The sequence below is a fragment of the Pavona decussata genome, unplaced genomic scaffold (assembly GCF_977016875.1).
Source record: "Pavona decussata unplaced genomic scaffold, jaPavDecu1.1 SCAFFOLD_391, whole genome shotgun sequence".
In the NCBI taxonomy this organism is placed as follows: domain Eukaryota; kingdom Metazoa; phylum Cnidaria; class Anthozoa; order Scleractinia; family Agariciidae; genus Pavona; species Pavona decussata.
This window is the reverse complement of record NW_028145763.1, coordinates 827,501-855,343: the sequence shown is the minus strand read 5'-3', so window position 1 is coordinate 855,343 and position 27,843 is coordinate 827,501. Positions and strand designations below refer to the sequence as shown.

General features: G+C 38.9%; 2 protein-coding genes across 4 annotated transcripts in view; both read left to right on the top strand.

Annotated features, from left to right (window-relative positions):
• Positions 1-51: 51 nt before the first annotated feature.
• Positions 52-17,316, top strand: LOC146451253 (uncharacterized). The gene is made up of 9 exons (XM_085099235.1): positions 52-371; positions 4,751-4,844; positions 6,458-7,545; positions 8,327-8,452; positions 9,518-9,782; positions 11,156-11,262; positions 12,575-12,691; positions 13,313-13,522; positions 14,527-17,316. Exons 2-9 carry the CDS (start codon positions 4,763-4,765, stop codon positions 14,539-14,541), a joined length of 2,010 nt encoding a protein of 669 aa, XP_084955361.1. The 5' UTR covers positions 52-371; positions 4,751-4,762; the 3' UTR covers positions 14,542-17,316.
• Positions 17,317-18,363: 1,047 nt separating this feature from the next.
• The window catches only part of LOC146451252 (uncharacterized), a 14,819-nt gene continuing 5,339 nt past the window's right edge, over positions 18,364-27,843 (top strand). The window contains exons 1-4 of one of the 3 annotated variants that reach the window (XM_085099258.1): positions 18,364-18,418; positions 24,195-24,271; positions 24,436-24,782; positions 25,930-26,064. In XM_085099258.1, the coding sequence (XP_084955384.1) occupies positions 24,214-24,271; positions 24,436-24,782; positions 25,930-26,064 (540 nt within the window). In that variant the 5' untranslated portion in view covers positions 18,364-18,418; positions 24,195-24,213. Of the gene's footprint in view, positions 18,419-19,082; positions 19,211-21,598; positions 21,887-24,194; positions 24,272-24,435; positions 24,783-25,929; positions 26,065-27,843 lie in introns of those variants that run through there. The other 2 variants (XM_085099256.1, XM_085099257.1) reach the window with 2 other exon arrangements.

Below are 27,843 nucleotides of genomic sequence, written 5' to 3'. Positions count from 1 at the left end.
GTTACTACGGTTACGAAATTGGGCCTTTCCGGTACGAGGAACAAGAATAACGAAAGCATTCATTCCTTACGATCAAACAGATACAAGAGATATCGAGCTCGACACTATCAAAGTTCCACGGAATATATTTTGGCAATCGAGCTGCGGTTTTGAAGCGCTGAGATTGACAATTTGTCAGTTTATACCAAGTTTGTTTCGTGACTTCCTGTGTGAATTTAGTTGGCTTTTTCCTGTGTTGAATATCAAGTTTCCGCCTGTTCAGCGGATACGGCCAGCCCGCTATTTTGTTCGCGTGAGCCACGCTTTGTAGTGGGGCTGAGATTACAAGTGAGAGAAGTTTTCACACCGGCCGTTTGCCCATAGTATAAAAGGTAAGAATCGGAAGAAGTTACTGTTGATATCATAGCTTGATTGATATTGCACGGTTTAAAAGCCATTTGTTTGAGATAAGCCTCGCGGACATTTGATTTGTATGCGCATTGTGCAAGGAATCTCAAGGAAATGATGGCGTTTCTTTCTGGATGGCTGCTTTACATTATGTTGTGTGCATTCAACGAACGAACAAGTAAAAACCGAATTTGTTGGTAGGGTTAAATCTTTCACCGTCCCGTGATATACTTGCCCATTCATGGTTTGACTGAATTGTACAAGCGTTAAGCGACCATCTTTAATATTCGCACGGAGACCTTTGGTCGTTGTATTTACCAAAGGTTTTAACTGTCCTTATTCATGCGCAACTGGATTTTCAATGCCCACTTCAACTTCCCTTCCTAGTCAACACGACAATGCAAGCAAAGTGAAAGTTTGAGCTCCAGTTTGCGGGGAAGCTAGGCATATTTTGAACTTGCTTTTCGTTGCCTTTTCAACTTCGGTATGTAGTATTAAACTTGACCTTGTGACCGAGAATGCGAAATGTTTATCATATTTGGTTGGTGAGATAGATGTCGTCGCGCCGTATTGAATGTTTCTTGTTAGGGACGGAACATTTTAATTTCAAGGAAGGAAAGTAGAGGAGGTTGCGTAATTATTGTTTTCGTTGTTATAGCTTTGTATAAATTTTCTTCTACATTTTTGTAAGATACACGCTGTGAAGATATGGATGTTTAGTCCACAACAAAAGCTGTTCAGGAAGCGCCCTCTTGAAGTTGCCACCTCCTTCCCACTCCCCCCTCCTCAAAATTAAAATGGTGCGTCCCAACTGAACCCTGGAGCGTTTGTGTTTGAAAACGAAAACTGTTCTCAAACTCATTAATGATTCATGAATAGAAAACAAAGGAATGTGATCTTAAAAGGCCTTATCACGGTTTTCGACGCCATTTTGACGAGTAGGCAAACAGGCTCGAAATAACAGTGTTTGTATGGAAATCCCATGTCAAATAATTTTCATAAAACATCGCTTCTGAAAAATTCATGAGTTGGAAACTTTTGGCACTAGGAAAAGGATTTTAAGAAAAAAATTGGAGGGATGTAGCTGTGACAGAAAGCGTCCAGTCGTGTTTTGAACTTTCCATACATTTCCCTGTATTTTTTCCCGCGAGCTATTTTTAGAGCAGTTCACGGTTAGTTCGCTATACAGACAAATGTTGCGTGGAAGTCGGATGAAACACACTTCCTCGTGTATACAGCTATTTCAATTAACGTTGTCGGTTCAAAGCATGAAGCTAAAAGACAAGACCGAAAGTTTACGTGGGATTTTTATGAATAAATTGATCAAAATCAGTCATGCCTGGAGAAAAGAATGGGTTGTAATTAGCAGTACAATGACCTGCACGTGCAGGGATGATTTTGATGAAATTATTCATAAAAAATAATCCCATAAAACATTGCGGTCTCGTCTTTTAGCTTGATTTTTATCCGACAATGTTAATTGAAATAGCTGTATATATCATATCCAAAACTCATCTTGCAAGTCTAAAAATAACCCAGCTGCACGTTTTAATGGTCACATTCAAAATAGTGGCTATATTTGTCTTGAAGTCTTTGTGTGAGATGCGAACTTCCAAAAGCTTCCATTCTCTTACCCTCTCTCCCCTCCCCTCCCCCTTCAAATGCGCGTCACAATTACAATACTAGTTATACACTCTTTCTTTTTTATAAAAATATTGTTTTTCCGGCCGAGGCTGAATATTCCTATTTTAATGCCGATTTTAGGGTGAAAATATTCTTGTAATATTCTTAAGTTTCTTAGTTTTGTTATTAAAAAAAGGAAAGAATTTATCATGAAAAATTTTGCGGTTTAGTTCATGTCTTTTGTAATTTGTATGCATTGTACATATTTTGTACTGCACAAATACATGACATGTACCGCTCATCAAAGAACATTTGGCTATCGCTAGTGAAGAGTGTTTCGTTTGTTGGCTAGTTTTGCCGTTTAGAGAAAGGAATACTTTTTTTATACAGTTAAGTAAAACCATCATTGTATTGTATTTACAGATTTTCAACGCACGAATTTATTCTTTTCACAATTTCAGCGTCAGGTTTATTCTTAAAATATTCTTAAAATTTCACAAATTTCAGCCTCGATAAATTCTTATAAAAAAGAAAGAGTGTCACAATAAAACCAAACTAAGTCCAATATTCACAAAAGCAAGCATGATAGTAAAATAACAGCTGAAATCGAAGTTATGGTCTAATTCGTGGAATGTATAATACTGTGAACAAAAAGCTAAGCAATACACCAAAGTATAGAACTATTTAGAATAAGCAATTTCAAATAAATGAGTCTTCGATCCAAATATGCTGTCAGGCAAGTCTTTTGCTTCAACGGTTTGAATTGAAAGGATTTGTATGGGAATGATTCGGATTTGTATAAAATATGGTGGAAATTAACGTTGTTTTGTCAGTAATGCACTTACAGTTGTTCTTGTATTCTTTGTCATTTGCTAGCTTCTCAAGCAGATTCGAAGCGATCTCGGCGAACGCGAACAAGGGTAAGTTGACTAAGTCAACTTACCCTTATTCGCGTTCGCCGAGATCGCTTCGAATCTGCTTGAGAAGCTAGTAAATGACAAAGAATACAAGAACAACTGCAAGTGCATTCTCCAAATATACTCAGGCCAAAGTCACGTTTCTTGCGTATTTTCTTCGCAGTCTTTAAGCTTGTGTCCCTAGGGGTGACTCATTTGGTCAGTCCTGGATTACTCAATATCTCCAGGTCATATGCTTCTCGTCATACCAGCGATTACTTCGTTTTAAACAACTTACAGTAATTCTGTTAGTCAATGATCTGCTTATGGGCGATTAGGAAAAAATAGTGACAGCTATGCCTCAGAGGTAAACATTTTAAGCGCCTCTCAATTGGAGAACTATTGATTTGCTGCCATAAAAGAAAATTGATTATGATTTCTGCGTATACAGTGAGGAAAACATTTAATGTTCAGACAATTTAAGTCATTCCGATTTCCGGAGGCGAAGATAATCCACTTTTCAGCCGGTATAGCAATCGCTTTCGTTTTTGTTAGCGTTTTAAGCTTCAGACATGGCAAGCGCTAAAAATTGGGTGGAGGGGGGAGAAAGTAGAAGAGAAAGTACCTTTTCATCTTCCCTTCTCCCACCCCTCCCTACTTCCTAAATTTTTTCCCGCCTCAACTTTTGCGTTACCAATGAGCGAGAAAATAAGGGCTAACTTTCTGGAAAAAGGTTTATAAGCCCCCCTCGGGGTGATCTGATACAGGGTCCAAAGGAGTTCCATTTGATCGTATAAGAGACTTTTCTCTTCGAATGCCCCACCCCTGCCCCACCCTGTAAACCAAGGAACCCTTTAAACACATTCTCTTGGACGTTTTTACTTGCACACAGCGCTGGCCAAATCACGGTGGGCTCAGACGTTTTTATGTTGTCTTACAGTGAACTGATAAATTTGTAATTTTTTATTGCGCGTAATTCCATGGCGAGATCATCAAATTAATGCGCTTTACAGTATGGAGACACTCTCCAGACCGAATTGAAATTTGGAAATGTTAGTTTTTGAGGAGAGGGGAAAATCGGAGTAGCCGGAGTAAAACCCTCTCGGAGCAAGGACGAGAGTTTTGGATACAAGATGATAGATAGCTAACGAGGCGCGCAGTGCGGAAATGGCTATAATCATCTGATTTTAACAAGCGCTAGTGGAATATATATATATATTTTTTTTAAACAACCACAAAGACTCTGTAAATCTTGCTGATTTAGTCATATTTTCTTTTACCCCTTACGCATACTCTTACGATATTTGTGGGGTGTGGTATAATGGCCCTTATACCATGGCCGCTAAACCAATCAAAACTCTGAAACTGCGTTACCCAATAAGTCAGATTTTAATAACGTGGAATCGAACTCCCCAAAACGCTGGACATGGTGGTTACTCAATCAAATACAATTCTTTATTAAACACTATTTAATTTTAACATTTTTTTGTTGTTGTTGAAAAAGTTTTTTTTCCTGTTTATGTCGTTTTAGTTAGCCCACCTTCAAAATCTGCGTACGAGTCTCAAATATGTTAAAGGACATTTATATTTCTCCGGTTGTCTTGAAGACAAAGTGAACGTACATGCTACTACAGCACATCTGCATAATTAAGATGGAACAGCAGTTGCAAAATTTGATTCATGTCTTCATCTACACATTTACTTGCAACATTCTGAATATCCGTTTGCAAGTGATCACGGAACTATTTAGGCTTTACATTGTATTTCATTATCTGGTTTCATCATTATCATCATCATCATCATCATCATCATCATCATTATTGTTGTTGTTGTTGTTGTTGCAGAGAATTCCCATCATGAATACGCGAAAATGCGAAGGAAAGAACGTGGTTAAATGGACTGCTCTGTTAATACAAGTACTCATCTTCCTAGATAGAGGTAAGCGGCAGTTGTACGGAAATTTACTTTACACACCATAATATGACAACATGGTACTAAAATTCATTAAAAAAAACTAGTGAAAACGGATGGAATTAAGACTAATTTCAAACCGATAAAAGGCTAAAAATATCGAACGGTATCCTTGAGACGTTGAAAGTTTCGCATGTCCTAATGGAAACTGGAAGCGTATTCCACAATTTTTTGCAGTTACTCCAAACGATCGATAACCGCGAAGAGTGGCTCTCAGTGACCTGATAAGAGGATGTTTCATTAACAGAGCACCGGAGGAACGAAGGCTGCAAAAAATTCCTTGTTGTTACGGAAGACAAAAAGGGTGTCGAAAGTTTATAGCCTGGGGAATTTGCTTCAAAAGATGTCATATCGGGAGGCTCTGCTCTTAAATTTTAACCTCTTACCTTTTCACATTCCAAAAGAAAAAAAAAACACCCTTTTTCATACGTACTTCAAAAATAAGCCAAAGCCTTCTTTTTTGCTGTGGGTAACTGCAACATTTGCGCCGTAATTTCTGCTACCTTTGGTTTACCCTTTAAGATATGTCGCTACGTACCTTTCGAACCGTTTCGCATTATAGAGGGTATGCATGTAGACTACAAGCAGTCTCTCTTTTGCCTTGCTCGCTCATTTTTTTGGGTTCCCTGCGGATTATCGAGCAAAACAGAGACTGCTAGCATTCTAGTCTGCATGGGGATGCTGGATTCTCAGCTATCAGTTCAAATTTAACCCATTTCTCAGCTATCAGTTAATTATGACGGATCTCAGTTAACGTTTCATTCGCCCGTGCTTTTTGCTATTTTTTATCGTATCAGTGGTGTCCCTCTCATTAGCCGAACAGTGTCGAGTGTCGTCCGCAGATTTCTGAAGAACTTTCGAGTGATACCAATCTGTTTGGGGACGAACACTCTTTATCACAAGACTGTTCATAGTCCCCTATTTTTCCGGGGGATTTACACGACTCGTACCTTTCGATAGAACTCCCGCAATCTTCATGTGAAGGCGAGCTCAACCTGGGAGGGGGGGGTGTCTAAACTACCGATGGTGGTCCTGTACCTTGAATCAGTACTTTGACACCCTCCCCAAGTTGTGCTCACCTTTATAAACCAAGATGACGGCAGTTCGAGACGCGTGATCCTTGATCCTCCAAACAAGCTGGTTCATCTCCATCTATTTTGGTAAACGGGGCAGAGTAAACCAACATTCACTGAAGAAGACAATGCTTCGTCTCACTGAAATGGCAGAGAAGAATAATGACATTCTGCTTGAGATATGTGCAGGTTATCGATTGATCATTCAATCGCCAGACTGCGCGTCTTTGTTCATTGGCGCGTGATATAAAATTGAAAGAAAACAAATAGAATTACCATGTTATTTTTCGGTCGGTTCTTCGTTTTTCTCTGATAATATTTGTGAATATTCCCCTCGACTTCGTACTCGGGAATATTCGCCAATATTTACTTTGCCTGCGGGTGAATACTTGGTAAATGTTATGCTATAGTACCATTAATTAGACAATGAAAAGTCTCGGTAGCCGCGGCAAGGGATTACCTTGTGCACAATCTTCAATCATGCTGATATCCCGTTTTCTACATCAGGGTCTTCTTCCACATCTCAAACTTCAACTACTCCGGTTCAACCGTCATCTTCAGGCATCGCTACACAAGTGCCCACCACGTCTTCTGGACAAAGCATCCCAACTTCAAACTCTACAGATTCATCTCAAGCTTTGACTCCTGAGGCTGCATCGACATCTTCAGTCATCAACGGTACGCCAGGGTCCACCACGTCTTCTGGACAAGACGTCGCAACTTCAAGCCCTGTCAGCTTGCCTTCAGCTGTATCGTCTACAGGAACATTAGGTTTATCGACATCTTCAGTCATCAACAATACGCCAGGGTCCACCACGTCTTCTGGACAAGACATCGCAACTTCAAGCCCTGTCAGCTTGCCTTCAGCTGTATCGTCTACAGGAACATTAGGTTTATCGACATCTTCAGTCATCAACAATACGCCAGGGTCGACCACGTCTGCTGGACAAGATACCACAACTTCAAACCCTGTCAGCTTGTCTTCAACTGGATTGTCTACAGAAACATTAGGTTCATCGACATCTCCGGTCATCAGCAATACGCCAGGGTCCACCCCTTCATCTGTGCAAACTTCAATTTCTGTTATGCCGTCTCCATCTGGATCGTCTACAGCAGTATCAAGTTCTCTCTCCACGGGAGGGTCAGTTACTCCCACCGGACCGCCTACTGCCACTCCTTTAATTACGGCGACAAACACAACTGGTCTGCTTGCAAATAGCACTACCCCAACCCCGCCTCCAAGGAAGCCGGCCGTCTATATTGAGATAACGTTCAAAATGAATTGGGGAAGATTCTGTTCCTTGAAATCTGTTTTCGAAGAATCGCTGTCTCATGAAATGATCCAGGTGAACGGTGGGAGGTGGGAATACTTGTCAACGAAACGGATAAAACTCATGAACGCAAACGAACCGTGTTCAAACATCTCGCACCACGGCAGCGGGGAGGCGGTATTGGACTTCTACATCTCTAAAAGCGAGCAGGAACTGGGCGCAAGTGATGCTGACAAAAACAGCACTATAGAAGCCTTCGAACGTCTCTATCGCCATTGGAAGAATAAAAGAATGATTCTGTTGAACAAAGTGTTCGAAAGAAAGGTAAGTAACAGGCCATTACCGAGTTGCTATGAGCCTCATTATACAAGCGAGGCTAAGTGTAAAGATTTTATTTTTCAAATTAGTTTTCATTCATATGCAAACAAAACTAATTTTCATATGAAAACTTTTGCACTTCGCCTCGCTTTCATAGTGAGGTTTACAGTAGCTCAGAAATGGTCTATTCTTACAACAGCATCAAGAAAGTGACGGTTTTCATTTGGCAGTCTTATAACCAAACCTAAGCGGTCACTCTAACTAACCACACAATTACAAACTAAGATCTCGGAGCAGACCCTCGAAGCAAGTTCATGTAAACTGATGGCGTCGAATGAGGAATGTAAGCTAGCTACACTGATTGGTGCAAGCTTATTTCTAACTGGAAGGTGGCACAAACCGTTTTAACCATCCACAAATGGCAATAAAAAAGACGGAAAATTACTTCACCACTCATATATTAAGTGGTTTCACTAAGGAAGAATAAACTATCATACGTCTTTAGTGATTTCTCCAAAATACACAGGAAGAACTTGAAAACATTGGTCAATTTTTTCAAGTTGCAATCTATTTCAATCCTAGCTGTACGTATACGTAGCCAAAGATAATTCATTCTAGTTTCTGTACACTAGTAGGGTTATTGTTAACTAAACTAAACCAATATTAACAGTTCGACCAATACAAAAATATTCTCTGGCTATTGAAAGGGACACCAAAAGTTAACAGGTGACACTACGCCTTTATGGTAAGGCTCCCGATTGAGCAATATTTTATATTTTATTTGTAGGTTTCTAAAGTCGAACTTATCGGAGAAGATCCGGACAAATGTTGTGACGAGGAGAGACACATCGGCATCGCTATTGGGATCGCTCTGGCTATCATTGTTGTAATCCTCATCATAATACACTGCGTTGTAAGTGACAGAGCTATATGGTTTAGCTAGTTTGTGGTCATTCTTTTTAATTAGAAATATTCTTTAACTTTGAACTTTTTTGGGAGACGTTGAGATCCCCAGCAAAATAATGCCAGAAACAACCAAACAAAAACGTTCGTAACACTTACTCAAGTTGTTCACCATATTTGCCTTTCAAAAGAATATGATCGATGGGCCGGATTCGCTGAGTCGAAGCACTTTTCAGTTCGTTTTGATGGCTGTTACGGTAGTTTCACTGTGGCGCCTTTGGGACAAAATTTTGATCAATAAATCGTTTCTTTGCCTTTCCTTCTTTTAAGCAGTTTCAGCGACCAGGAAAATTGTCGGCCCGAATCGAAATCACTGGCATAAGACGTCCAAAAAGCGGCAAAAGTTTTTCATTGGAAGGTTTTAGTCTGAAAGAAAAAGGTTCGAAAATTCTCTAAGGGAAAGCACCATGTTGTAAGAAATATATCAAACACGAGGAAGAGTGTTTCCTCCGATTTCCAAACATCTACACCGAGAAGTAGGTTGGAAAAACGAGGCGCAGCCGAGATTTTTTAACCAACTTCGAGGTGTTTGAAAATAGGATGAAAACCTCTTTCGAGTGTTTGATATAGCTTCTCAAACTATTGATAATTCTTGGAGAAATTCGAAGCAAAAGTTCACAAAATTTTATGATAATTAAGACCACATTTCTAAACCTCCTTCACGGTAGTGATTTGCTTTGTTTTTGTTTGACGAATTATTAATAAGTTTGAGAACTGTACGGGATGTTAGCTGGGATAGTATTCCATCTACTGTCAGTGTTGGTATTTAACAATTATCCTGCGAAATCTGAATTGGTAAATTCTCTCTTCAGAGTTGTTGAAGTACTGATTGATTGATTGATTGATTGATTGATTGATTGATTGATTGGTTGATTGATTGATTTATTGATCTGATTGATTGCAAAATGTAATACACTGAATCTCTCGCCTTGGAATCGACACAAGCACGATCAACAAAATAGGGTCAGCTGTCTTGAATTTAACATTTTTAAACATTTAAAAATGTTGTTAACAGAAAGGCCGTTTGCCCAAAGAACGAGGAGACAAAAAGATGATTTTTACCAACCCAGCCGTACTTGACGAAGTCACTGCAGATGAATCTGGGAACGCTAACCAGCCGCAGGAATCGAAGGTCCAACCAAGTGAAGAGCCAGAGGAAGTGGTGGTACATACACAGCCGCCAGAGACTCAAAAATCAGAGCCTGTTACTAAAGGGCACGATGAAGTGCCGCTTCTCTCGGCAATCATGGATTATGAAGACGGGAAAAAGGGCGCTGAAAGTAAGTGCACTTACAATAGCCCATTTTAGAGTTGTGTGCTAAGTGACCTGGCCTTGGATTGGAAGCGAGGCTGGGGGTGACCTTGTTGATACAAACCTCACTGCTTTTCATATGTAGATCGTGCTGTTCTTATGCTAACTAGTTGCATTTACATATGAAAAGCGGTGAGGTTTGTATCAAAACAGAGTCACCCACAGCCTCGCTCCCAATCAGGTCAGTAAGCACACAACTGTAAAATGGCCTCTAAGTTATTTTAAAATTCAAACTAAAAAAAAATTGGCCATTTCTGAGTTGCTGTGCACCTCATTATGAAAGTGAGGCTTTCTCCTACTTTTGACAATGAAAAAATCTAAGGCAGATTTCCTTCATTAAACTCTTAATTTAATATTCATGAGCGGTTACACTTTGCGTGTGGAGTAGATTTACTATAGGTAAGGGTTTTTTAAATTGTATCGTCTCAAAAATTAATCTTTTGTAATATGAAACCGACAGCAGGGGATATTCTGTAAGAAGTGAATCAGCCATATTTTTACATAGGATCGCAGTGATGATCTGTTATATGAAAGGAACAAAATAAGTAAACATAGTACGTTATAGAGTGGTTTTCAATTGAGTGTCGTAAAACCAAAACCAAAGTAATTTCTCTGGCCAATCACAACAGATGTAAACAACACAATCAGCCAATCAGAACTCGAAGCAAATACATGTAACCTGCGTCGAGCGCTGGAAAACGCGTGCGAGCAAGTCACGATTGTTTTTGGTTTGGCTTCCCATTGGTTGAGAAAATGGCGCGAATTTTGCGCACCAATCATATAGCGTTTAGTAAAGCAAAACCAAAGCGAAAGGGAAATTACTTTGGACATTCAATTGAAAACCGCGGTATCTTGCTTTTATACGTTGACTTACTTTGTTCTTTTCATATAACAGATCAAATTAACTTTAAAACTTTTATTGTATTTATCCTTTAGGTTAGGTAGTTAGGCGGTAACTTAATGTATTTTAGGCTAAATTTACACGACCCCTAGGAAGACCATGTGACATGACAGGATTTCATGTATAAACAAATGATCGATTGATTGATTGATTGATTGATTGATTGATTGATTGATTGATTGATTGATTGATTGATTGATTGAAAATATGGTCCGCTTGGACCGGCGAGGACTCGAACTTCGGTCCTCTACAGGCGAACCACAGTGAAAGCGGGTGAAATAGTACATCTTATTCTTATTACATCACTAAGATCACGGCGTCTCTCACTCACTGATTCACGTCTGCCTTGAATGCAGGAGACCAAGGTTAGTGTCCTCGCCGGTGAACCTTACTTTCATATGGTACGTTGTATCTTGTTTTTACATGTTAATCTTTTTTAGCCAAGTCCGATGAGGAACCTGGAGAAGGAGGAGTACCGCTGGCCAAACCTGATCCTGAAATCTCTAAAGGAGAGCCAATAACACCACCCGATGAAACCGAGGCTGATGTAAGTAATTTCCCTGCGATAATCGTTGTTAATTTTCTCGTAAACATAACGTTCAACAAATTTCTTCTTAGTAGTGAATAGAGAGAATGGAAGCTCTCTCCACGAGTGCCATTATATTTAACAGGTAGATTTAGTTTTCTTTTAAGGACGGTGCCTACTAATAGCGAAGTATTTTTGCGCAGTTTATCACTATGCGGGATAAGTTGATCTTAGTGGCGGCTATTGAAATCCAAAAAGAAAATTGGGGCTAATCGCGCATTTTTTAGAGATAACTAAGCAACAATTATTCCAAAAAGCAGCAAAATACAAAGCAATGTATGGCGCTTTTTTCCAAATTGAAGCTTTATTATCTCTGAAAAATGCATGGTTACCTCCAATTTTCTTTTTGGATACCAAAATCACTTGCTAAGTTCTGCTTTCTCCACATAGTTTTAAAGCGCGCAAAAATATCCCTGTATTAGTAGGCACCACCCATAGGAAACCCGAGTATCTCGAGATGCGCAGAACGTATGCTCAGTAACAAAAGTAGGCACCGTCCTTAACTCTATCTAAATATTGATGCCTTAGAGATTTTATGAGACTTTTAAATGCAGTTTCACAACAATACGTATTTTGAGATCATGAATAAAATAATGAAATAAAGGGATTTTATTCAGTCAGTGTTGGATTTTCTTTTTCCGAGTATGCCAGTGGCACTGACTGAGAAATACCCCTTTCATGTATTCATTAGGCTTAGAACATAACATCACACCTCTTTCAATGAATAAAATATTTCCATAGACCCTGGGCAAAAATGGCTGACATTTTAACATAGTTTACTGCAGGATGTTCTTCGGAGTTACTTTCGTACTTTATTACTCAACATACGTTGATGGTTTTCATTCATATTAGCCCTAAAAACCTGGTTATTGAGTTGAAAATCAAGAGAATACTTTACCTTGAGTTGAACGAGGTTAGAGAGGCTAATTTGAATGCAGACAAAAGAATATTTAAAAATGTCAGCCATTTTTGCATAAGGGCTATATTGTTGTCTTTTTTTTTTTTACCTTACTTATACCTTAGGGTAGCTACCGTGTGACTTTGATATGAAGGCCACAGATTTATCAGTCCTTGTTAGTTTGTCATTTCGTACGCATCTTTTGATCACGGAGAAACCTGATTCATCCTAAAAAGAAAACTACACCTGTATTCGTCTGTGACTGTCAGTTGCGTTGGGCCTGGTTTGTCCCACTTATATCAAATGATCGTGTCTTTTTTAATTAATTAATTAATTAATTAATTAATTAATTTATTTATTTATTTATTTTTACAGGCTGCACCAAAACCATCCAAATCCGAAGACGAAGGCACAGATCAGCCAACTGAACCCGAGGATGAAGGAGGCTTAGGAGAACGAAGACCAACATTTACTTCATCTTTAACTCTTCTTGTAAGGGCCAAACTTTGTAATGTTGCTTCCTTCTCAAGTATTCGTCCTTTGTCAAGGTTTTTTTGTAATGGATGTTGGAAACGCTCCAAGCTGAATTCTCTTGTTTTAGTGTTTAATTTTGTTTTCATTGGCCTGTCAACTATGGTGCAAGCCAGCGGGCCGAACAAGCGCATTCTCGCAGGTTGCTGTACTCTTTCCAAATTATTGTGTATTAGATCAGGGGGCTTTATGGCCTTCTAAAGGTAAATTTAGCCGGTGTAAGCTAACACAGTTTGATTTTTTTTTTTCAATTCTATGACTACGAATTTGAATTGCCGAATATTTCAGGGAACGTACTCTTACGAACTGCTGTTGGCTTTCCGAAAATGCTAGCTGGTCTTTATTCACACGTTTTTGACATATTTGCCCCTCCAAAAACAAAACGGATTAGGTTTTCATCGTTGCCAAAGTTTGAACTGACGTTTCGCTAAAGAAAATTCTAGTTTTTCTTCACAATTTAATCCGAATTTCTAAGGCGGGTAATGTCATTTCAATTCGAGATTTTCCAACGAAACGAGCCGTTGGGTTCCTCTGTTTGATATTACTCCGTTACCTTCACTCTTTGAATGTCCACTTTCTTAGATCACACCAGATGCAACTTCCACTCCTGAAACGTTTGATTTCCTAGAGAAAGGCGACGACGAAAAGGCTCCGGCAGACACGGGTGATGAGAACGCAAAGCCTGATTTCGAACAATCAGACAACAGTCCTAGCGATCCTACCGCTGGTGCCATAAACTTGGGCTTTGAGGTCAAGGATGAAGAACCTGACGCCAAGCAAGACCCGGAGGAGGTTTGTTGGCATTTTAACTGAAGTTTTTCTTGTTGTTTTTTGTTTTTTGTGGACGTCTTAGGTTTTGTAGTATCATAGGATGTTGGTCTTGCATGTGGACAGTTCCTTCGTTTTGATTATAAGTTCAAGAACGACGTTCTTGGGTTGCGTAAATCTCTCAGGGAAATTTCGCTTTGTGATTGGCTCATCCCGAGCTTACGCCTTCAAGTTATCCAGAAACCTTCCTTTTTTGTTTCACGTTTCGGTGAGGAAGGGGGGAGGTACGAAAAAGAACTAACAGTTTCACTCACAGATTAGCATTACAGAAGCACAGCGTTTACGCTTTGAAATTTCGAAGAATTTCCCCTTGGTTAGCGAATGGCTCTCTAAAAATGGCTTCAAAATGGTTTTTGAAGGTCTCAATATGTTACTGTTTGCAAAGCATGAGTCGTGATTGATTAAAGCTGAAATTTTGGCCTCGTGGAGGGGCCTTGGAGCACTAAAGGGTAGGGAATAGACCTTTGTCAAACGGCGGCCATGTTGAGTCTCAGGAGAATAAAAAGCTTTGTTTTTGCACGGCAAGCCTCGCACTGAATTCGCGTCTGGGTGAGGCTTGCCGTGCAAAAACAAAGCTCTTTATTCTTACGAGACTCAACATGACCCCGCGTGACAAAGGTCTATTTGAACGGCTTTTGGCTCTGGGAGGCAGGAATTTGAAGAACCTTATCTGCCGGGGGACTGCGGGGACGGAATGTTCAAAGTTTCAAGACAGTGGCTCGTTTAATTGGCTGGAGCGGACAAGACTCTTTGCAGATACGAAATTGAATGACAGTCGTTAAGGAGAATTTTAAACTAACACTGCTACTCGTTCTTTCATTTCCGTGCCTGTTATCGGAGATGTTAACCGACTAGACTTCATTTCCTTGGTGCAAATTTTCACTCGCAGATTACTATCTCAAGAAAAGAAGGAAAACTGTCAATTTTACAAACATTGTATCACTTAATTTTCTGTTTTTCACTATTAGGAAACAAAATTTTAAACCCGTCATTGAAGATTGGATACCACATCCCTCATGCTATAAAGTGGGCAGTGGACAACCAACGTTTTCTGTTCACACAATTGTAATATGCGTTTGTTAATGTACAACTGTAGCTGTAAGCCATGTTGCTAGATAAAAAGTTGCAATTCTGTCCAAAATGGAAGTGAAAATGTACAATTTCGGAACCTTTTTTATGAGTTATTCGCAGTCAGGAGGCAGCAAAAAGATAATGTCAGTGGTGCTCCAGACCTTCAGCTAAGTACATAGAAAGTGAGAGGCCCCGGGGCTCTGATCATGATCGTCCTCGCGTAGATCCACCACCGAGCCTAAATTGCGTTGTAGTCCATAACTTTTCAAATAGTCAGAAGCGTTTCTGCTTCTTACACAGCCGTGAACGGATGAAGCGGGGTTAAAGGTTAGGGGCACTACATTTCAATTGTGTTTGGAATCAAACTCGTTTGGACAGGATTGCAGCTCAGTGATTATTTAAACGAAGTTCAACTTAGGCCATAGCTCAAGACAACCAATAGGCTTTATAAGTGGGTCATTTTAATTTAAGTCGAGAAGTGTGTTACTGGTTATTTCCATATGCCACTCTGGCTTTGGTTTAACTGAAAATATACAACGTTCTATTCGACCTGGCCTGATTGAAAACTCTGTCTGAACTTCGTTTAATTCATCTGTTTTTAGATTCCAAAATAAATTAGTCATTTCAAGAAACAAGCAAGCAGAACTCGTGGTTAGCTTAGGTTAGATTTAGTTGAAATTTGTTGAGACCAAATCCACCTTCCTCCTTCCTAAGAGAAAGGTAGATACCCTTCGTACGCCCGAGGGCTCAGGAATATTATTAAAAACTGGATCATTGTATAATGCAATTCCAGGGATTTGATTAGCTTAGCGGCCATGGTATATGAAATACCATGCCCTAGAAATAGCGACCATTAACTTTTCTCCTGGTTGTTCTTGCAAAGAGAAACCAGAAAGATCTAGCAAATTTCTTGATTGTTTTTAAAAAGTAGAATTATTCAACTCACGCTTGTTGGATATGAGATGATTATGGCCAATTCGGCGCTACGCTCCTTCCTATCTAGCCGTTCTTAATGTCGTAACGCAACGCTCCTCAGAAGCGTTGCGTGACGACACTAAGAACGGCTGCGTAGGAGACTACTTCCTATCTATCATCTCATATCCAAAGCGCGCTCGTGGAATAATTGTTAATTTTAATTATAATTAATAGTGCGATAAAATAGATTGAGAATTTTAGTCATTGAGAATGACTAAAATGGCACATAACTCATGCTTTTTGTTGCTAATTACAAGTGGGGTTATGCCATAATTTAGGACACTTGAAAATAGCGTTCTCAAATCGCAGTGAACTTTAGAACAACAGGACAAAATTGTTTGCATTATTTTTGAACATAGCTATAATATATATAATCCTTTTTTTATTTGCCAGCGGTGAAAAATCTGGGTTAACTTTGTAAAACGTGCTTGGACTGAAATGCAAATTTGCTTATGAAAAACACTTTTTTTATTTTTATTAATATAATACAAGGGATGCTGTTAGTCGTTTGCATTCTTGGCTGAAGAAGATTACAGAAAAAAACTTAAACCTCCTGAAATAGTTTTCAAAGCCATAAGCAAATGTGCTTATGATATACATATTTTTAATTTCTATTCATATAATACCAGGGACGCTGTTAGTTATTTACATTCTTAGCTAAACAAGCTTGCTGCATAAGCGAATTTGCTTACGATAAACATATTTTTAATTTTTATTCATATAATACCAGGGATGCCATTAGTCATTTACATTCTTCGGTGAAGAAAGTTGCAGTAACAAATGAAATGTCATTTTATACTGTGTAAAACCCAGTGTCAACTTTTAACCCTTTCGATTTTTTTACCATGCCTGACTACAAACCAAATATTTTATGATATACATAAATATATATATTTGATTGAAGTTCCACCTTTGGAGTGAAATCTGCGTATAAGCTTTGGCAGTTATCTCTTTATCCTTTTTTCTCCGTGAAACCAAACCACGAAATTTCAGTCTGAGTCTGTAAATAACTTTGATGATTCCGAAAGTGTTAGATTTATGCTGCATATGGTAGGAACGTAACAGTACTAGAGATATCGGGATTAGGGGACGTAGGACTTTATGAAGGGGGTGGTGGTGGGGGGGGGGGGTCCCCATGGGGATCAGGGGGCTTGTTGCACCGGAAAGTATGGAAATGTTCCTTGGATTCCTCATAGTGGATGTTGCAACCCCGCCCCCCCCCCCCCCATCCCACCCACCCACCCACCCACTCCTCCCACCCAGATTAGTAGCTGGCAGTAGCAGTAACTGGGCAGGGATGCAGCTTGAAAAGAAAAAGGTTGAGAAGTAATAGTGGTTTTTTTAATCACTTATTTTTTATTCGTTTGGTCAGTGTAGTTGTCATTTAGGGACAAAATCAGCTTTAGCTCGTGACGACTTCGGAATGTTGAAAGAAGCTATTTTAAGCTGTTGCTTATTAATACAATTGATGCTTTTAAGAAGCTTTGTTCTACGTAATAGAACAGTAGATATATGGCCACTTTTATATGCAAAATTGCAATGTCAATATCTGAACATAAAGATTATTTCAAATTGTTATTTGTAATGATGCGGGTGGGGTAGCGGTAATAAGTAAAATGTAATGGGCATAGCCACATGTAACTATCTTGTTTGTAATGAAGCTTTAGTGATATGTGATATTGTTCTTTCAAAGAAAAATAAAATATTTTTTTTAGAATGATGTATTATTCAGTGAGTGACATAGGCATACTCGGTAAAAGGAAATCCGAGTGCTCATATCAGGAATCGAACCTATGAACTTCCAATTACTAGTTCGGATGCTCTACCACTGAGCTATTTATTTATTTATTTATTTATTTATTTGCCTGTTCGCTGCAGTGACCAGACAAGAAAAAATTACAGAAATCAAAAGGAAAACGCTCCCAGACAAGTTAAGAAATCAATTTCCATCAAGAAGCTTTGGTGTGAAATCACTTGTCTGTGAGACAGCAAGGGATGGATTGATAACGTTTAGAGGATTGCCCGAGTAACGCTGTCCTCGAATGATTGACAGATTTTGTACTGGCAAAATTATGTATATAAGTCTCAAAGCGGCAAGGGCAAAGATAGGTAGAAGAGAAGAGAAGGGTATACCCGTATAGCGGCTGTATACATTTACAACACATGATAACACTGCCCAAAGATGGCTACACATGGTGCACCGAATATTCGTTGTCCGTAGTCAACAGATATCCTGCGTTACACGTTATTTCGTGTGTCGTGGAGAAAAATGGCAAAATAAAGATCGTCTCCAGCTTTTCTGCAATAAAACTGTGATTTGTTATCAATGTGTTGAATAATATAACAATTATCCTGATCAATCTTGCAGAATATCCCCTGATTTTAGCTAACGAGGCCGTGGTATCATGATCAGGCAATATCCCTCGCGATTTCGCAGGACAATTATTGTCAAGTATGTGCGGCCCCGAGGGGAGTTATTCCAGTTCGGCCTGAGTAAGAAAGCAGATTTTTAAGACTTGGTTATGATGATCTCTCGGCATAAAATAGAATTTTAAAAGAAAATATAACACATAATTAATTTTGTCCACTGACCACTAACAAGCCTCGTTGTATGGTTACCAGACTATTAGTCAGGTCAAAATCATTAAAGAAGAGGAAGATGACGAAGAAGGGCTACAAGCGTCTGCGCAGAGCAGTTTTGTATACTTGTTCCCAGGCTTTTCGCATTTAGGTTTGGTCTCTTCGCGGCTCTGAACCGAAAAGCAAAAGATACAACTGCAAATGTATCAGTATTTGGACTGGAGAAATTACAAGGTACAAGAGAGACACACACACAGTTTGTATATTTTACATACATAGCTGGTTATTTTAATATCGTGCAAGTAGTTGTCTGTACTCTGTAACTCTCTAACAATCAGTGTAATGCTCCAGTAATATGTTTTCAGTTAACTTAATCATGTACAGCGCCGCTCGTAACAAATTTGAGAATCATTTAGAATAGCTCTATTCTATACACCGCGTTGAAGAAATTCTAATCTTGTATGATATCTTTCCCGTTTCATTTCCCTATGTTACAACGCTTTACAACGTTCACTGTGCAAACCTCAACAAGCCTTCAGTTTGAAGCTTTGTGAAGATGCATGCAAATCGAATAGCCTTCACTGTAACACAATCAAGTACTGCAGAGATCAATTTCTCTCCTATCTTCCTGGGCATCCTGGAATCCCACGGCTCTTTATGTAAAGCAAATTGCTTAAAACTTTGCAACGCTCCCTTAGTTTTGACTAACTGAGCCGGACAGTGGTTTAGTTCCTAGAAGCTATCCTCATTTCTCATTTAAAGTTACTTGGCAAAAACTGCCACAATGTTTACTCAAATTGTTTAACTTTTCATGACGTATTCAGTTAGAAAACACATCGTTCTTTTGTTTATTCAGAACGCTTTTATTCTGCTTTGTTTGGTGAATAAAAGCTTTGACATTTACATATGGACACTTCTGTTGAAAGGGCGAAATATATTTAGTTTAAATGATCGAACCACGCACAAAAATTCAAGAGCGAGAAAAGAATCGAAAAGAAACTTCGAACTACGGGACATTGGCATGAGGTAATAAGTTGCAGTATAATACACTTCGAATGAGTTTTAATGTTATTTATAACATGCCTAGGCTTTGTCTTTTACATTTCCTTTACGTTTTTTACAAACTCCTTGTTTATGTGTTAGTGACAATGTAAAACAGTTTCACTTGGTCTAGTCAGCTTAGTTGCTTACGTTTCACGGAAATTGCACTAAGAACAGAAAACGTTTCATGGTGGAACGGTCTCGAAACATGCCTGACAACTTTAAAGGTGTTTAATTTTCGGTTACTGGCATCACTCGTGGAATTGAATTGGTGGAGACATCAGTCGTTTGCTGTGTGATTAAGTTGTCCGGCTAACTGTTACGTATGTTGCGAAGACAACCAAGCGATAGTAATCCCTCCGATTTGACATGATTTGGGAGAAATTAAAAGATAGATTTTTGCGTACGAGTACGGATAACCGCAGGAACCGTCTGTGAGTACTGCAGCTCTACTCTGCTTTGGTTAATTGTTCGTATTTGAATCGTACTCAGTGCAATCCAGTTGCAAGTTGGTATACAGTGCACTTATTTCAGTCATCATATCAAACAACTAGTATAGGTGGATCACGAAATCAAATTATTTTCGGTTTGTACTGTATAGGACTGGTTCCGCAAGATTTGCCGAGTGTTTCAGCAGTAATTAAATTTGGTTAGCTTTGCCCTGTGACGAGACCTTTCTAGGTCTATTTAATTCCTGCTACAGAAAGATACCTAGACATACCGAATTAACAAAGCTTCGGAACTATAAACAACGCATGTACATTGTTCTACGTTACTGTTGTTTCTTTTCATTTCATTTTATTGTGACATTGTCTTAAATGAAAATGAAAAATTAATGAAAATGCGATATGTTAAACCGAGTTAGATAATGTTTGTCCTCTCACAAGACGAAGTAGTCATTGAAAGCATCAAGAAGATGGAAAGTGAAATGAAAAACTAAGCCACAAAATAGGCAACAAAATAATCTATTTTGAAATATCGGCTTCGAAAACAGAACATAATTTGTGAATGTTAGAAAGCCTTTCGTCAGCTGCTTTTACGTTTTAACTTTTAGATCGCCATCGTTCCCAGTTGGCCATTGATGAGTGTTGTCCCTAGTAATTAATGATTTCAACGGGAGCCATTGTTTGATAGCGGTTCCGTAATTAAAGTGCTCAAATAATTAAAGTTCAATCCTAGGTTAAAAGGAAGCAAAAATAATTTATTTGTTCTACTTTCGGTTTACTAGACACCAAAACTCCCTAACGTATTCTAGACAAGTTTTATCCCTGGAGACATGTTCCAGACCTTATTCCTGACCAAAACTCTCTGATTTCTATACCTTATCTCAGACTAAACAGCGAGTTGCAAAACTTACCCGTATGGCATATATATGGGAGTACCCCCCCCCCCCCCCCCTTCCCTCGCACACCCCGGATTTCAGCCGCGCACCTTGTCCTTTGCTAAAAGCAAACAATTTAACAATAATACGCCACGGCAAGCTTGAGCTTTCTACCGGATGATAGCTAGTCGACAGAAACCTAGTGAGCCGTCTAAATGCTTTAGCATAATCCAGTGAATGATGTATTTCACTCGGAAAAACAAATTCGGGAAAAATGGTTTATTTCTAACGTTCCGCAATATCAGCCTTTGCTTGCAATTACGCTCGCAGGAACAGCTTAAGTAGCCAATCAGATTTCGAGTTTGCCTAATAATCGTTCACTGGGCTGTGCTTAATAGAAATCGCAAACAAACGTTTCAGTATTCAGTATAACCTTGAAACGTTAATCCGACTGGCCTCCCACACACCTCCCCCCGCACCGTACCCAGGCCTGATAAAACGAATTCGAAAACTGACGCATTCTAAAGCCTTAAGAGAGACCCTTAAAATGAAAGCTACTGACTTGTATTTCCCGTGGTACTGTTTATCATGCTGTACAAGATCAAACTGAACAAATATGTCTTTAAAAGGACGCAAAACGATCTCGGAACACAATGTTCTCGTTGGGAGCAAGCCTGTATCATGAGAATTTCACTACCAATCACCTACTGATCGATTAACCTGTGTCAGCTGTGTTAATTAACTTCTGAGTGGGATCAAAATAAATCCGTACACTTGTACATTTTCTGGCATGTACATAGAGCTGTAAGCGTTGTCTGGAATTATTCTTACGAGACGAGAATTCAATACAAATGGATGTTGTTCTTGAACCAAAAGACATTGAAATGAGCAATCATTTTAATTTGTGTGGGTGTAATAATAGCTCAATTGAATTCCGCTAAATGGTTTTGTTATGCTAATATGAAAAAAGAAAATATTTCGTTCATACCTTTCACATTCGAATCGGATGAAAAGTAATTAATCACTTGCGTTTCATGAGTTTTAATGCCGCAAGAATACTGAAAATTCCACTTGCTTCGATTCTAAACTTAATTTCAAACTTGCTGGCGCGTCCCGGGAGGCTGTTGGAATTAAGTTTGCATAACAACTGTTACAAATGCTGACATGAGCCAACATTGTGAGTGAGTTCAGAATATTAATATCGTCGTTATAAAGTCATAATACGGTCTTCCCACGGTTAATTATAAATTCCTTCGCACTAAAGTAACGCGGCAACGCACTTGGTCAAAACTGAGAAATTGTCTGATCGAGTACTCGTTGGGTCCACACCGGGAAACAAGGTAGGAGCGTTTATTGAATCAGTAAAATCAGGAACTGGAAGATAACTTTAAAGTGTCAATCATATTTACACTATGTCTTCTTAGGCGGTAACTTGCTAACTTTTTGACTCTGATGAACTTTAACCGTGTATAGTCAAACGTTCAAAGAATCGCCTAAATTTTTTTACTCCCTCTCGAAGAATAATGATTAACTATTCGCATAGCACTCGCGTTCTTTGACTAACTTTTTTAAACTATACTTTGAGCTAAATTAGTTAGACTGAGCTTCGTGGCACTGACATGAATCTCACTAAGCACTTGTCGACTTGCTCGAGATCATCACTTTGTTTGTTTGTATATGGCTTGCTTGAGAAAGTTCTTGAACACCATGCACACCAACGTAACAAAGATTTCGACTGAGTGTTTCGCAACCGAAGCCATCCTAACAAACCTTACGAAACAGCATTTTTCTTATCTTCAACATATTGGAAACTTTTCACCAATTTGTGAAACCAGCACTTTATTCAAGATTACTCAATCTATGCTAATCCGCCACAATACTTGACCACGTAATTTATTCCGAGATTTCAATGTCAACAATACGGCAATGAGCTTAAGTTCTCATACCAAATGAAAGTTATATTAAACTGGGAAAGACATTTGTTCATTGGTTTATGGCCAAATTTCGATTTCAAGAGTTTTAAATTTAAGGAGAGAACGTGACCCAATCCTTATGATGTAAAATTATCAAAGCGTAAAAACCATTCAGTGACCTTCATGTGTTCCTTGATGTAATTGCACATCCATTGTGGTTTCCGCCTAGTAGTCGATAAGAATGTCATCATTTGATAAATAACAATAGAAAGCCATCAAAAGTTCACAGTTCTTGCGCAGGGTTTAAGCCCATGATACACTGAACCGGACAGAGCTATTGTTTGCGCGCCTACTTCAACGAGCTATAAAGCTGCTTACGTCGTTGCATTTAGAAGCTAGTTATGACTGATATTCTTCGTTTCCGTTCAGGCAAAGATTTTTACACGTACGAAAGGCGTGTAAGTAAAAAAAAAAAAAGGCGGCGAGAAGACATTAATTTTATTTTCGAGCCGTAAAAACAATATTTCACAAACAAGCGCAACGAGTGAGTAAAATATTACTATTAGCACGAGAAAATCAAATTCATATCTTCAAACTACCGGGTAATTTTTGTTTTTATAACATAGACAAAGCTATCGCTCGCCATTTTTCGCTGACCGGACGTAAACAACCGTGAAAAAGAGAGAAATTACGTCATCGATATCCTCAGGTAATTTGAAGGACTAGAGCATATAGCCAGACCTTCAAATTTGCGCATTTCCTTTGCGAACATTCTAGTCTGGTCGGCCAGTTTGAAAGCGCCTTAGGATTAGCTTTGCTTTTGGTTACATCCCTGAAATGACTAATTGGAGAAATTGGCCGTAGAGTCAGTCATGTATCGCGCTGCTTTTAATATTCGGTTTTAAGATAAACAAATGTTGCAATTTTCTCCAGTTTGTTTGTTTTGTTCTTAGTTCCTGTTTGGAACCTGACTCTTTGATCTTATGAACTCTTCTCCGTTCTCAAGTCAAAGGATAATATTCTGCAGCCAATAATGATGTTGCCAAGACTCTTTTGTTCCTTAGGCCAAGATTTAAACTTCATCTATATTATCTGGCCCAGTTTCTTTTCAGTTTGTTGTTTGAGAGCATTGTTACTGTATATTTTCCAAACCAATATTTCCAAATTCCTATTCGACCTGCATGGAAACAGTGGACGAATGGTCACTCTATGGATGTGCTACTGAAATTCACATTTATTTATTTATTTATTTATTTATTTATTTATTTATTTATTTATTTATTTATTTATTTATTTATTTATTTATATCGTCATGCTTTCAAAACAGACGAAAATAATTAAATACTGGAACAACAGAATGTCTATGCAGCGATACTCGCGGCATTCATCAACGACAAAACTGCATTCAGTGAGTTGACGCTAATCTTGAGAAAGCAAAAATCTTTGAACAACTGGGTTCAGAACGGCAAAGCTTACATTAGTTAAAACAATAACAGCTCGAAAACCGCATGCACATTGTTTAGGACGCAAATTTCTTTATATAGGCTACATAAGGCAGTACCTTCCTTTGGTTAAAGGGAGACGCTCATCCCACGCATCGTCCAAACGTTCGCCCGTGCAGACTCTTCGTCCCATCCCGTCCCGTCCCGTCCCTTTCCGTCCCAACTATCTTCCACTTGAGTCATGGATCTGAGCTCGCAAGTTATTTTACAATGTTGTTTAATTGTTATTACAGGTTTCATAAATTTCAAAAGATGGGGTATATATCATTGGCTTTCGTCTTGTTGGTGGGCGCTCCATCTCTAGTAACAGGTAAGATGACGTGTTTTTACCAGGGTTTTTACTGAATATTGTCTAGAGAGTATAAGGTGGGACAGTTCCCCGCCCACCAAAATTCTCTTAATATGTTGAGTAATGCCTCATGCACGTGACATAATGATTCTCAATTCTCTTTATTTTCTATCTCTTCACGTTAGGAGCATCCAAGCCACTCCCTTCCGTTTACATCCAGATGGATTTCAAATTCACCTGGCCCGAGTTTTGTCTTTTGGAAACATATTTCAAGACTAAAATGGCTGAGTTGGTTATTCAAGATGACGGCACGCCGATAATGTTCTCGCAAGTTTACCTCAATAATTTTGACGAAAATTGCCCCGCACCAAAGAACAGCACAAAAGAAGTTTCTCTGTTGTTCTATGTGGTTAAAGCTAACGGCGGTTACAAAGACGTTGATGTAAACTTGACGATAGGCGCCTACAAAGTTCTCCATTACCTGGTTGAAAATAAACTGGGAAGAATGTTGGGCCCACTCTTTGAGCTAAAGGTAGGTTGTTAAGGGGCACCAATTACAATAAAAACACTAACAAAAAACATACCTGAGTATAATACTCAGACTTTGCCACATTGTTGGGAGGACTTGGATTTCCTTACAGTTTTCCAACTATGCCTACAGGTGTCATTGACTGATAAATGCATAAATCATTTATTCATCAGGCATCAACAAGAAAATATTTCTTTCACGAACATGTTGTCTCCTACATTCCTTAAACTTAAGTAATTTGTTGTAAGCTAGCACTTGATCCGTTCGAATTCTTTAGCTTAAGATTTTAACTGGCTAAAAAACTTTATCGAGTGAAGAAGTATATATTCCCCAAATTTCTGCATTAGCTGTTGTTGGCTTTCTGAAATTTTTAGATGGTCTTTTCTTGTACCTTAAACGACATCTTTGCTCCACTGAAACAAAAGAGTTCAGTTTAATTTCCTCAGCGCGACCCAACGTTTGAGGTAACCTTTGGCTAAAGAAAACGCTAGTTTTTCTTCACGCGTACAATTTTATCCCAATTTCTACAGAGGCTAATTTTTATTTCAAACATATATTTCATCGAAACAAACAGCTGTGTACCCTGCTGCAACTAATTTTTGTGTCAGTTAATGAGATCGCATTCCCATCCACCAGGTTGAAGGTTTTATCTCTCACATGACAACTTGCCCTACAGCAAATCTGATGGTTTGCATATGACGTCATGGCGGCCATGTTGATGTACAGGAACAATATGATTTTTCTCCTCTGGGAGTTAACTTCCATTTTTGTACAAACTTTGTGAACAAATTCTCTTTTGTTTTGATCACCAACATGGTCCTTCAGAAAGTTTTCGCCTGATTCTACAAGTGACGACTTAACTAACGGGTTGCGGTCGGGAAAGATGATATTGTCTTCTTTAAAAACCCAGACAAATACCAAAATTGTTTTGGACAAAATTTGAACTGAAGAAGGTTTTACCCAAAAAATAGAAAGTGCACGCGAAAGTTTGTTTTTTCGTGATCCGTGAACCGGCTTAAATGCCAAACATCAGGCGACAACTTACAACGTAAAAGTTTTCCGCAATAAGTTCAATTGAAATGTAATTTTCAATTCAAGTACTTATGCTCGCCGTGTATTACTGACAACTTTGTGTTTTCTTTATTCTCAGATCAAGAAAGTGGAGGCAAAAGGCAAGGATGCTCCACCAAAGCCCACTGGCTTCACAGAATTGGAAAGAACTTATATCGCCATTGGTATTGCAGTTGGTATCTTGGCCATTATCATCCTCTTTATTGTAGCAGTGGTAAGTCACTACAAATTGGCCACACTCATTTCCGTGACTTTCTACAGTTCAGTAAAAACTAGTAATTAACTGTGTTTGCAAGGGCCACTGCGACAAAATAAAAGTACTGGATCCTGTAGTGAAGGACCTAATCAGCAAAAAAATTGTAAAACAAATAATCTAAAAAAAGGGCAAGGCTGTTTTCCAGGTAAGGGAAGTATATATAAACAATAGCCTCCATTTGGCGCGAAAATATGCTCAGATATTTGTCCGCGGACATTATCTGTTCCGAGAAGCGAACAGTTTTCCGAGAGCGAAGCTCGAGGAAAACTGTGAGCTTCGAGGAGCAGCTAATGTCTAAGGACAAATATCTGAGCAAATTTTTAAAGTCAAATGGAGGCTATTGTGTTTATTATCCTTCAAATATTTTTCGCAACATGCGGGAATCTCGCGGGAATCGGCAGGATCTGCCATTCTGTCATATGTCAATCACGTCAAAGTTTGTCAGTTGGCTTCCATAATCTCCACGTCAGATTTCGCTTCAGGTCGAAAGCGTTTGTTTGGGGAAAAGGCAATACATTTGAAAGGAAAGTAAACTTGTTTAATTCCGTGAAAGACAAAAGCAAGATACAAGTGGCGGATAAGGTTACAGGAAATCTAACTACCTCTCGAGAACAAGCTAAAGATCACTGAAAGCGAAAAACTGTAAAGTATCGCATTCCGTAAAAAAATGTAAACTGCTGTCAACGAAACAGCCGGAGCTTTGCCGTTCTCTTCCTTTATCCCGTGTTCAATTGGAGCAGCACTTTATATCGAAAATACAATTGTGGAATTTGCTAGCCGAAAACGACCTGTGAAGAAATCGAAGCTGAACCTGCAGTCGAATACGACGCCACCGGTTGTTTTTGCTGGATTCCATCAAAGCGCTTTCTTTGCTAACTTGACATTGAATGGAGCCAGCAACAAAGTCGTTCACAATCCCTGAGGATTAAACTTGTTGCTCGAGGGTAGGACAAACTGCTTCTCTTCGTAGCGAACTCGGGGTATCATGGCTGGTTTTTGTTTCGTGGACGAGATTTTATGTTCACGAGCGATCTCGACCAGGTGAGCATTGATAGCATCATTTACCGGCTTGAACTCTGTCAGTAATGGTACTGAAATTTATGTTTTCGTTATTTAAATTCCTTATATCCAGGCCAGCACGAATTGCTCTCATTGAATTGTACTATTTGAACTGTAATATTTGCCGTCGTGTGAGCGAGCTTCGAGCTTATTAATTAAACTCGTTTAATAGCTTGTTGATGGCTTTCTCATTTCGCCAGACTGAAAGAAAACCATAAATACTCTTAAATGAGACGGGCTAAAACTTTTCGCCTTTCATATTTTTCAGTTTTACCACATTTTTAATTCAAGGACTGTTAAACAGAGGTCAAACCAAGAGAAAATGTCGCAAATACGAGCTTGAGTATTTCAACATTTCGTTTACGAACAGCTTACCGTCAAAAACGTTTAGAGCGTATGCTGTTTTCTGGTACTGGTTTATCGACCAGCAGGTTTATCTCTTCTTCGGATATTCCACATTTTTAGCTGGGGTATATTCGGTCACGTGAGGCGTTTAGACCAATCGCGTGCGAGCGAAAATATTTGATGAATTATAATTTTCAATATTTCAAAAGGCACGTTTTTTCTTCTTCAGGGTACCTTCAACCGTGTTCGTTCTCCCGTCGAAAATTTATCGTGTTGTTTCGAACAATGAGATTAGGGTGGGGTAACACTACAGTTGGTTTCTTGCTGAAAATT

Excerpts from the sequence above, each read along its gene's own strand:
- LOC146451253 (XM_085099235.1), top strand. The coding sequence starts at position 4,763 with ATGAATACGCGAAAATGCGAAGGAAAGAACGTGGTTAAATGGACTGCT. Across the intron at positions 7,546-8,326 it reads ACAAAGTGTTCGAAAGAAAG|GTTTCTAAAGTCGAACTTAT; the intron begins GTAAGTAACAGG and ends TTTTATTTGTAG. Across the intron at positions 9,783-11,155 it reads CGGGAAAAAGGGCGCTGAAA|CCAAGTCCGATGAGGAACCT; the intron begins GTAAGTGCACTT and ends AATCTTTTTTAG.